General features: G+C 41.3%; 1 protein-coding gene across 3 annotated transcripts in view; it reads right to left on the bottom strand.

Annotated features, from left to right (window-relative positions):
* Nucleotides 1–12501, bottom strand: part of LOC122541795 (AP2-associated protein kinase 1-like) — a 53843-nt gene that overhangs the window by 32429 nt on the left and 8913 nt on the right. For all 3 annotated transcript variants that reach the window (XM_043678781.1, XM_043678782.1, XM_043678784.1), the window contains exon 2: nucleotides 2541–2659. In XM_043678781.1, the coding sequence (XP_043534716.1) occupies nucleotides 2541–2659 (119 nt within the window). The remainder of the gene's footprint in view (nucleotides 1–2540; nucleotides 2660–12501) is intronic.

Genomic DNA, 12501 nt, shown 5'->3' with positions numbered 1-12501 from the left:
GAGGAAGGGGTGGGGAGTGGTGCCGGTGTAATTACGGAAGATCAACTGTTCTACATAGCCAACAGAGAGACAAGCATAGCTGGGGCCCATGTGTGTGCCCATGGCTACCCCTTTGGTCTGGAGGAAGTGGGAGGATTCAAAGGAGAAATTGTTAAGGGTGAGGACAGTTCGGCCAAACGAATGAGAGTGTCGGTGGAAGGGTACTGTTGGGGACGTCTGGAGAGGAAAAAACGGAGGGCTTGGAGGCCCTGGTCATGGCGGATGGAGGTGTAGAGGGATAGGATTTTGCTGCTCGTCGGATGCTGCCTGAATTGCTGTGCTCTTCCAGCACCACTGATCCACTTTTCATATGAGTTCAGATGTAGATTTCTTTCTGATTGTGACAAGAGGATTGGCGTAGTTGGTGCAATATTGCTGTAGCATAAGTCACCAAATGGTGAGATGCAGACATAGAAACTCAGTGATGGACGAAACATTTAGTTGCCAAATAAGATCACATCTAATGTACAACACTTCACAGTGCAGTACTCCTGCATGTATTTCTTTCAAATATTATTAAAATTTTGAAAGTCAAAGTTTAGAAATGGACTAAAATTTTGCTTCTTCCAACACAGACATGTCTAAGATGTCCATCATGAAATTGTTGTGAAAAAACAGAAAATTACACATTTGAGAAATAATGCCTCATAGTTGGGTTAACTGAATCATTAGAACAAACTGGTCATGGTATTGAATCATAGATAAAAAGAACTCTGCGATACAACTTTGATCTAAATTTATTTCTTGCATTTCAATAGGTGACAACATTTGGATTGCCTCTAATTTGAATCTGTATATTGATATTAAATGCATAACATTTTAATAGGAAATGTGGGACAAGGGGAGTCTCCACTAAAACTGAAAGTTGCATTGCTGCCTGGCTTCCGACCCTAACTCTGCCGAGGTTCCACGAAGAACCTAGAGATAAAATTTTGGCATCTTTGAACAGCAATGCTTTAAATTTGTGGGCATTTCATTGAAGAAAAATTTGTCTTCTACAAATAATCTAGCTCTACAAATAATTGCTTTCACTTCGATTATGATGTTATTTCTGTGTTTGGCTTTACTTCCTCATGGTTCAGTTTCTGTAACTATTTTGTTGCTTTTTCCAGACAGTCAAGAAGGAGAGGAGAACAATGTCTAGAAGAAAAGCTGTTTGGAAAATGTTTACTTTACTGCAGAGGAAACAGCTCTCATTTGCATGTAAATTATATCATGGTATTTGGTATGTTGTATTGTCCTCTGATCTGCTCTTCTCTTCTCGCCCCATATTCGTGTCAGAACTTCATGTGCACTTCTGTCTAGACTTTACAGCATAAAGAGGTTGCAGGTAGTGCATTTAGCATCTTCTTTGCAGTAGGAAAAGAAAGGCTTCCAGATCTTAGTTATTAGTTTCTGTGATGTTAACTGCATGATTTACATCAATATTTTTTACAATCATATATTCTAAGTTTGGATTTTGAGTTGGTAACCCATAGAATCATATGTCTCTGAATGTGATAATTAAGTATTTCTGTAGCCATGGTGATTCATTTTAAAAAACAATTTTTTGAGGCCTGGCTTTAAAATTTGTGTGAACCACTAATGACTTCTGTTTATTTTAGACTACTTTATGATCCTGCAAGGTAAATAATGGGTCTTCAAGTTTTGTTGGAGACTTCTGGAAGATGTGTTTTTTAAAGGTTAAGGAAAACACTCTCAGCTGAGAAACAGAGGACTTGTAGTTTTTAAGTTTTTACTTTGCCTTTTGAGTAGTCCTGTGAAGTCCTTGGAACAGGATGGCTGTATATAGACCAATGTTCCTGAGAAGGAAAGAGTATACAATGAACTACATGACCTTAGAGTGAAGAGTTAATGTTTGTTCCAGACTGGAAGTGTTGGATTAAAATCTTGGCAAGATTACTTAAACCTGAATACATTGGAGCTCAGGTGTGTGATAGCTTCAGGAAAAACTATTTGCAGTTCCAATCTAAAACTTGAAGTCACATGTGACTCAAACCTACTGGGTGTTAGCTACAGGAATGTCTGAGAGAATATTGCACAAATGGAGTTTTAGGTTCTTTACCAGGGGTACATTTCAGATACTGTACAAAAGCTGTTTTGTTTCTTTTCAGTTTTTAAAAAGTGTTTTGGCATTAATACGATACTTTTAATGTGCATTTAAAAATCATTGAATGTGTTATAAATAGATTGTTTTGTTTCTCTGTTTCATCAACATTTCCATTGTTAACAAACATCTGTTTTATTGTTAAAGCAAATTCTGTGTCATTGCATGCTTATGTTTCAGCAAGAGGCCACTTTGGTAAAACCAAACAAATCAAAACATAATCCATCAAGCCAGGTTCCTGTCAGCTACCAAATCATTTCAGTTTTGTTAAATTAAGGAAACTTCCAATTTTTTTTTTAAAAGAAACACTGCTATAAATTGCACAGCAAATTGCATGGAATGCTGGAACAGAAATCAGATTTTCCAGTTTTATGGTGACCACCACTTTTCTTACCATAATGGCAATTTCCTGCTTACAAACTTGGAGGTCATGTTCACTGTTTACACACATTCGTTTCAGAGCGCATCTTACACCACTGACAGTCTTGACTAAAAACACTATTGCAAATCCACCTAAAGAAATGAAAAACAATATAGTTAGAAATGCATTACAAATAATGAAATTCAATATCTGTGTTCTGTAGTTTTAAAGTTTCACCACACTCACGCTAAGTTGCCACATAATTAATAAATACCAATGGTTTTTAAAATAATCATACAATATCTTTTACTTCAATCATCTTGATAACTGATGCATCAAAATCTGGGCAACAGATGAAGAATAGATCTGGCACAATAAGTCTCAGTATTATGTAAGTCTCAATTATAACTCCAGCATTAAACATTTCTAAAAAGAATCAGATTACAAATATTTATCAGGGAACCTGAGTGAAAGAAAACTAGCACCACAGAGAACATAAAAAGTCAACAGAGCCCTCATGGCAGGAGTGCATATGGTGCGAGTATCACAGGTGATGTGAATGTCAGTGTGAAGAGGGGAATCTGTGCAAAGACCATTATACCTGGAGGAGCTACTAACCTTGGTCACATCAGGAAACAAAGGGAACAGATTTTTGTGTGAACTTCTCAAGAGGATACATGACCATTGTGGATGCTAAATCTGCAGTCATAGCCTGAATAGTATGTGTATATGTGAAGGATTAGGGGTGGTAGAGAGACAGAGGGACAGGGACACAGGGACAGGGAGGGTGGAAGGCAGGGTATTCTCATGTCAGACAAGACAGCTGCAGCACATTTTGGAGCCGGACTCTGAGTGGTCTTATGATCTTTCCCAGGGCTGGGGAAATTCACCAATGCAAAGGAGAATGCAACCATTGGCTCCATAAGGAACAGAGATGTATCTTATAGGCTTGAGTGAAGCAGAAATGTCCTACCTCTCAAGGAACCCTTTAGCCTTTCCCCTCCTGACTCCTACTCTTTACCCCATTCCTCCCTAGTTAAACCTACCTGTAGCTGGACACCCTCTTCGCCCTTATGCAGCATCTTTAATGCTGTAAAACATGCCAAGCATTTTACAGTAGGATTATCAAACAAATTTTGCCAACGTCACTCCAGGAGGTATGCCAGAAGACCAAATGTCATTTATACACACACAGTTTATATTATGGATCTCAGATATCAAATTGAACTAAGTCATTAAAAAATCTACATTAAAAATGAAGAGCAGGCACTCATTCAGACTTACTGTGATGTTCGTGAAAATAAGTTAGATAGTTGAAAAGTCAGGATTCTCAGCATTACTGTTAAAACACAATTCTCTGACAAAAGGCTTTGACATTAAGGATTGTTATTGTTGAGAGTAACAGATTATTTCAACTGGTTGGTGTGATGCTTGAGAAGGTACAAATTTAAAGTCACAAAAAAAAACCAAAAATGCCAAGTTTGAAAAATAATCTTTGGAGAGGGTAGTCAAATTATAGAGTCAGAGTGCTAAAGCATGGAGACAGGCCCTTTGGCCAAAATGGTCCATGCCAACCAAAATGTCCGTCCACGCCAACTCCATTTGCCTGCACTTGGCCCATATCCTTCTAGACCTTTCCTATCCAAATATTTGTCCAAATGCCTTTTAAATGTTGTTACTGCTCCCACCTCAACCACATCCACTGGCATCTCATTCCACCCTCTGTGTAAAAAAGCTGCCCTTCATGCTCCCTTTTATTCTTTCCCTTCAAACCTTAAACTGATGCCCTCTAGTCCTCAATTCCGCAAAAAAAAAAGATGGAGTGCGTACATCCTATCCATATCTCATAAGATTTTATACTCCTCTATAAGGCTCTCCGTCTTAGTGTCCTACACTCTAAAGAAAAAAGTCGTAGCTTGCCCAATCTCTCCTAATAACTCAGACCATCAAGTCAGACAACATCCTTGTAAATTTCTTCTGCACTCTTTCCAGTTTAATAACATCCTTCCTATGGCAAGATGACCAAAACTGAACACAATACTCCAACTGTGCCGTCACTAACATCTTGTATAACTGCAACATAACTTTCCAACTTCTATACTCAATGCCCTGACTGAAGGCCAGTGTGCCAAAATCTTTCTTCGCTGCCCTGCCTAGCTGTGACTTCACTTTCAGAGAACCGTGCCCCTGAATTCCAAGGTCCCTCTGTTCCACTACACACCTTCACAATGAAACTCCGGCCTTGATTTGACTTTCCAAAATGCAACATCTCACACTTATCCATATTAAACTCCATTTGCCATTTCCCAGCCCACTTCCCCAGCTGATCAAGGTCCTGCTGCAATTTCTGATAACCTTTCTCATTGTCCCATGATACTGCCTATTTTAGTTTCACCAGCAAAGTTACTAATCATGCCTTGTACTTTCTCATCCAAATCACTGATACAGATAACGGGCTCAGCCCCAACCCCTGAGGCACTCAGTCACAGTCCTACATTCTGACAAGCATCTTTCCAGTATTACTCTCTGCTTCCTGTCATCAAGCCTGCTGTGTATCCAATTTGCCAGCTTCCCTTAGATTCCATGCAATCTGAACCTTCCAGAGCAGCCTACCATGTGGAACCTTATCGAAGGCCTTTCTGAAATCCACACAGGCTACATCTACTACACTGCCCTCGTCAACCTTCCTGGTCACTTCATCAAAGAACTCCAAGAAATTTGTGAGGCATGATCTTCCATGCACAAAGCCATGTTGACTACTCCTAATTAAACCCTGTTTTTCCAAATGCATGTATATCTCATTTCAGAATGTTCTCAAGTAACTTACCCACTACAGATGTTAGGCTTATTGTTTCCCAGGCTTTTCTTTGCAGCCTTTCTCGAATAGGGGCACAGCACTCGTTACCCTCCAATCTTCCAGGACCTTACCTGGGCCAAAAAATATCAGCCAGGGCCCCCGCAATTTCTTCTCTCGCCTTTTGCAGTGTTCTTGGATATATCTGGTCAGGATCAGGAGATTTATCCACCTTCATACATTCTAATACATCCAACACCACCTCTACTGTGATATGGACTGTCCTCAAGATATCACCACTTAGTTTCCCAAGTTCCAAAGTCTTCACGTATTTCTCCTCCGTGTTTACCATGGAGAAAGATTAAGGACCTCGCTCGTCTCCTGCAGTTCTACATATAGATTAGATTACTTAGTGTGGAAACAGGCCCTTTGGCCCAACAAGTCCACACTGACCCTCCGAAGAGCAACCCACCTAGACCCCGACATTTACCCCTTCACCTCACACTATGGGCAATTTAGCATGGCCAATTCACCTAACATGCACGTCGTTGGACTGTGGGAGGAAACCCACGCAGATACGGGGAGAATGTGCAAACTCCACACAGACAGTTGCCCGAGGCGGGAATTGAACCCAGGTCTCTGGCAATGCTAACCACTGTGCCACCATACCGCCCAAATATATATGTCCACTTTGGTCCTCGAGGGGTCCTATTGTCTCTCTAGTTATTCTTTTTCCTTTAAGATACTTAAATGACCTCTTTGGATTCATCCTAATCTTCTCAACCAAGGATATCTCATGCCCCCTTTTCGCCTTCCTGATTTCCTTCTTCAGTAAACTCCTCAATCCCATATACTTTGCTATGGCTTCCCTTGATCCCAGCTGCCTGTACCTGAGCCATACCCCCTCCTCCTTTCTGGTCAAAGCCTCAATACCTTGTCCTCCATGGTTCCGTATTCCTGCCTACCTTGCCTTTCACCCTCACAGGAACATACAGACCCTGAATTCTAGCTATCTCACTTGGTGGAGGTACCTTTGCCTGCAAACAAATTACACCAATCAACCCCTGCAAGTTCCTGTCTAATTCCATCCAAACTCACTTTGCCCCAATTTAGAACATGAATCTGTGGACCAGTTTTATCCCTCTCCACAGCTGTTTTAAAGTTAACAGAACTATGGTCACTGGTCCCAAAGTGCTCCCTCACTGTCACCTCAGTCACCTGTCCTGCCCTATTTCCCGAGAGTAGGTTAGGTTTTGCCCCTTCCTGAGTAGGGGCCTCTATATACTACTAGACAAAATTTTCCTGAATGCACTTAACAAGTTCGACCTCATCCAAGCCCTTAATGCTATGGCACTCTCACAGTATGTGGTAGGAAAATTAAAATCCCCTACTATGACAACTCTATTGCTCCTATTAGTCTCCCCAATCTCCCTGCAAATTTGTTCTTCTAATTCCATTGACTATATGGGGGCCTACAGCACAACCCCAATAATATCACCATCCTCTTATTTCTTAGCTTCACCCTCACTGGATGATGCTTCAGTTATTTCATCTGATTACTGTTGTCTTACTCACCTTAAATCCCCTCTCCTCTTTCCACCACCTCTATCCCACCTATAACACCTGCACCCTGGCACATTAACTGCCAGCCCTGTCCCTCCCTCAACCATGTTTCAGTAATGGCTATAATATCCCAATCCCACATACCTATCCATGCCCTGAGTTCATCGACCTTACCAGTCAGCCCTGGTGCATTGAAATTGATGCAATTTAATCCAACAGGCGTTCCTCGCTCCATGTCATGCTCCAGCCTGATCTCTCTCTTCAACTTACTATTTCTGATTACCGTACCTCCTTCCAACTTCACGCTTGCCTCCCTGCTGCTGAGGATCCCACTCCCCTGCTAATCTAGTTTAAACCACCCCCCACCCACCCTTTGCAGCACTAGCAAACCTGGCCAAGGTATTGGTTCCCCTCCAGTTCAGGTGCAACACACCCCTCTTGAAAATGTAGTTAAAGCAGAATTAATTCTTTTAGATCAGAATTAGATAGTTAAGAGAGGAGATGGTCAGGAACAAGGAGATGGGATTAGACAATGGATCACAGCAGAACATACCACCCCAGACCTGATGCAGTAAACTGGCTGTTGCCCAACGATAACACTAATAAAATGCTGGATTTACATATTAGAGATAAAACCTTCCTTTACATGAATCAACACATACAAATATGACAATTGTTATCCTAGTCTTTATGAGGCAAGACGACTATCAAACAAAAAGTTTTAAGTAGCTAAGCTTGTTCTAAGTTAGGTGATCCCGACATATGGGATAAATCCTGTAAAACCTTTATTAGTCATTATTCAATGTTTTCTAATCTCATTTGCTTTTGAAGCCATTTAATATACAGCTTGTGAACTAGCCACAAATGATGGTAATTCTACTTTCATACATACTGTAATCAAGTGCGAAGACAATCTTCAATTCTCCAACTTATAGATATATGTTTTTAGTACACATGGGAAAAACAGCAGTATGAACAGCCAATCAGCTGCTTAGGTTAAAAGCAGGAAAAGATGTCACCATTTAATGAAAGTTTTGCAGATCTTGAGTGCAGCAAAGCATCCAAGATGAACAACTGAAAAAGGAAATCTACTCTACATTTTCCAAAGTCTTTTGACTTTTTTTGGACTTCAGTTTGAAGTTGCATCAGTAAGTTTACAGTAATTAATAAACTAGAAATTTTTGTTGCAAACGTTTCGTCCCCTGTCTAGGTGACATCCTCAGTGCATGGGAGCCTCCTGTGAAGCGCTTCTGTAGTGTTTCCTCCGGCATTTGTAGTGGCCTGTCCCTGCCGCTTCCGGTTGTCAGTTTCAGCTGGCCGCTGTAGTGGCCGGTATATTGGGTCCAGGTCAATGTGTTTGTTGATGGAGTTTGTGGATGAGTGCCATGCTTCTAGGAATTCCCTGGCTGTTCTTTGTTTGGCTTGCCCTATAATGGTAGTGTTGTCCCAGTCAAATTCATGTTGCTTGTCGTCTGCGTGAGTGGCTAAAATCCCATGCGAGGACTGCACAAAACACTATATAGGACAAACAGGAAGACAGCTAACGATCCGCATCCATGAACATCAACTAGCCACGAAACGCCACGACCAGCTATCCTTAGTAGCCACACACGCAGACGACAAGCAACATGAATTCGACTGGGACAACACTACCATTATAGGGCAAGCCAAACAAAGAACAGCCAGGGAATCCCTAGAAGCATGGCAGCTATCCTTAGTAGCCACACACGCAGACGACAAGCAACATGAATTCGACTGGGACAACACTACCATTATAGGGCAAGCCAAACAAAGAACAGCCAGGGAATTCCTAGAAGCATGGTACTCATTCACAAACTCCATCAACAAACACATCTACCTGGACCCAATATACCGGCCACTACAGCGGCCAGCTGAAACTGACAACCGGAAGCGGCAGGGACAGGCCACTATAAATGCCGGAGGAAACACCACAGAAGCGCTTCACAGGAGGCTCCCAAGCACTGAGGATGTCACCTAGACAGGGGACGAAACGATTGCAACAAAAATTTCCAGCTCGGCGAACAGAACCACAACAACGAGCACCCGAGCTACAAATCTTCACCCAAACCTTGAATAAACTAGAAAGGATGTTCCTTCAGACTAACAAGTTACAGTGGCTGTGTTTCAGCAGATAACTGTTCTGGATTTTGAAGTAGTACTACATTTTGAATTCCAAAGCAGTTCATTGACAGGTAATGGCTCATATTACACAATGAGCATGTGTCACAAAAAGTCTTTTGAAAACACATTCTCTAGCTGATAAGGGATAATACCATTGCAAAGACCTAATTAAAATATTCCTTTTACTTACAAGTATTTCTGTTCCCTTCTTCACTCCACCTTAAAGTTTTAAACAGTCCAATTTTTCTTTAAATGATATGAATTTTACTGTAACAACCTTTAATGGTCAGTGCATTGAGTCTTGGTGTTGGGAGGTCATGCTGCAGCTGTACAGGACATTGGCTCGACCACTTTTGGAATATTGTGTGCAATTCTAGTCTCCTTCCTATCGAAAGGATGTTGTGAAACTTGAAAGGGCTCAGAAAAGATTTAAAAAGATGTTGCCATGGTTGGACGATTTGAGCCAGTGGGAGAGGCTGAATAGACAGGGGCTATTTTCCCTGGAGCATTGGAGACTGAGGGATGACCTTATACAGGTTTATAAAATCATGAGGGGCATGGATAGGGTAAATACTCAAGTGGGGGAGTCCAAACCTAGTGAGCATAGGTTTAGGGTGAGAGGAGAAAAGAGATAAAAGGGACTTAAGGGGCAACTGTTTTTATGCAGAGGGTGGTGCGTGTATGGAATAAACTGCCAGAGGAAGTGGTGAAAGCTGGTACAATTGCAGCATTTAAAAGGCATCTGGATATGAATAGGAAGAGTTGAGAGGGATTTGGGCAAAGTGCTAGCAAATTGGACTTGATTAGGTTATCCGGTCAGCATGGACGAATTGGACCAAAGGGTCACTTTCCGTGCTGTACATCTCTATGACTCTAAGCTGAAATAGAGATCAACTAATCAATATCTATAGGCAACAACCACATTAAAAAGAGTATTCCCATTATTTTTTTAAAATACAACTGGCAACCCCACGACACATTAGGCCAGGATCATATTAAATGGCAGCGCAGGCTTGAGGGACTGAATTGATTACACTTGCTCCTAGCTCTTCAGCCTTAGCTTGAACTAATATACTGGCTCCCACATCATTGAGAATGAATACATTTACGAAGCCTCCTTCACCTATTGTGCACTAACACTCATTGATGCAGTAGGACTGAAATGCTTTGATTTGATCAGTTAGTCATGGGATCAACTAACTGCCAAATGCATGATGCGTTTGCTATGCAAGTGGTCCTGTATTGTGGATTCACCTGTTCAGAACTTCATTTTTAGATTAGATTAGGTTCCCTACAGTGTGGAAACAGGCCCTTCGGCCTAACAAGTCCACACCAACCCTCCAAAGAGTAACCCACTCAGAACCATTTCCCTCTGACTAATGCAGTTAACATTATGGGCAATTTAGCACGGCCAATTCACCTGACCTGCACATTTTTGGACTGTGGGAGGAAACCAGAGCACCCGGAGGAAGCCCACGCGGACACGGGGAGAACGCGCAATCTCCACACAGTCACCCAAGGCTAGAATTGAACCTGGAACCCTGGTATTGTGAGGCAGCAGTACTAACCACTGAGCCACCGTGCCGCCCCTTTTAGGTCTGTCAAATGTCGCTTGGATTCTTGATTTGATGGAAACAGTAGACAAACATGCTGAGCCATGAGAGTACAAACTGCAGCAGAATATAATGCAGTTTGTACTCTCATGGCTCAGCATGGTCTCTAGCACTTTATGGATACGCAGCTTTGTTTTGTTAAATCTTTATGATTTTGTTCCAGTCAGTTGTACTGCAACCAAGCCACTCTTGGTAATAGATATTGAAGCCCCTCCCACTCCAAGTCCTCCAACCTTAGCACTTCTTCAAAGGGTGTATTACATGGAGGAGAAATGATTCATTACCTGAGGGAGGGTAGTGGATGGTAATGAGCAAGAAGTTTCTTTGCCCATATTGGAACTGATGGCATTAAGACCTCATGGGGATCGAGAGTCAATTTTGGGACTCCCAGGACAACTCATTCCCACCTGCGTATACATGCATCACGTAATTTACTACTGTCTTATCAATATGGCAAGGTCTGAGACATTGACTGAAGGTGTGATTCAATGTACAGCTGTCAGCTCGTGCAAATATTAAGAAGGATGAGTGTGCATTGTCACACAGTAGACGAAGAAATATTAACATTTAAATGATTTCCCCATTAACTCAATGGTATAGATTTTGTAACAAGGAATTAAATTTTCTTCACAAGCAGTTCTTATGCAGTGAATACAGGCAGTAGTTTATTATCTGTGACAGGTTGAGGGTAGTAGGAGGTCGTCTAAATTAACAAGGTTATCTGCATTGAAGTGAAAACGGAAACCATTATGGAGTTGAGAAGTTTATTTGTATCTGACTTTCTCTACTTCCCCTTCTCAAAAATGAATTTTTTCATTATATTTAATCCCAATAGCATCAAGTGTATGGTCAGAACCACAAGCAGTCAGATAGGAGCCCATTTTAGATGTGGTCATATTAGTTAAAATACATGCAAAACAATATTTCAAGTGACTGTCTACATTTTGAGACAGAATCATAGAGATACACAACACAGAACCAGACCTTTCGGTCCAACTCGTCCATGCTGACCAGATATCCCAACCCAATCTGCTCCCACCTGCCAGCACCCGGCCCATATCCCTCTAAACTCTTCCTATTCATATATCCATCCAGATGCCTTTTAAAATGTTGCAGTTCTACTAGCCTCCGCCATGCCTCTGGCAGCTCATTCCATACACGTACCACCCGCTGCATGAAAACGTTGCCCCTTAGGTCTCTTTTCTATCTTTCCCCTCTCACCCTAAACCTATGCCCTCTAGTTCTGGACTCCCCCTTAAAATAGATTTTTAAGTCTTGGTTGTTTCAGAATACTGTAATTCAGAACAAAGTGAAAGAATTCTCAATTTACATCTCATTACAAAGAACACACTTGAAAGTAAGGTAAATGTAGAATATAAGTGGAAGAAAATTTACTTTTGGAAAATCTATATTGCACAATGAAAAACAGTTAAATTGACAAGCTATCAAACTACATTTATATTTAAGTCACTACTTTATTAAACTGTTTGCTTGCCTTCCAAAATTCAAGCAGTATGCTCTTTGATACACTGAATTCAACTGCATTGTAGGGTACAAGTTTCTGAAAACAAAGGAAGAACTTGAATTTAGAAGATTAGAATCCAAGCAGGTCAGCAATGATTTAGTATCTTAGCACAGAGGAATGTGGAGGCTGGTAGTGACATTATTTAAGGAAGGTGATAAGGAAAAGCCAAGGAACTATAGACTGGTGTGCCTGATGTTAGTGGTGGGTAAGTTGTTGGCAGAGATTCTGAGGTACAGGATTTGATTTCTTAAGTGAGTACAAGACAATTTTCTGATTCAATATGTGGATGTGCCAACGAGAGAAGGTGCAAAACTTGACCTACTCTTGGAAAATAAGGCAGGGCAGGTGACTGAGATG

The sequence above is a fragment of the Chiloscyllium plagiosum genome, chromosome 38 (genome assembly GCF_004010195.1).
Source record: "Chiloscyllium plagiosum isolate BGI_BamShark_2017 chromosome 38, ASM401019v2, whole genome shotgun sequence".
Lineage (NCBI taxonomy): Eukaryota > Metazoa > Chordata > Chondrichthyes > Orectolobiformes > Hemiscylliidae > Chiloscyllium > Chiloscyllium plagiosum.
Note: the sequence above shows the minus strand (reverse complement) of the source record. Positions and strands in the feature narration are given on the sequence as shown.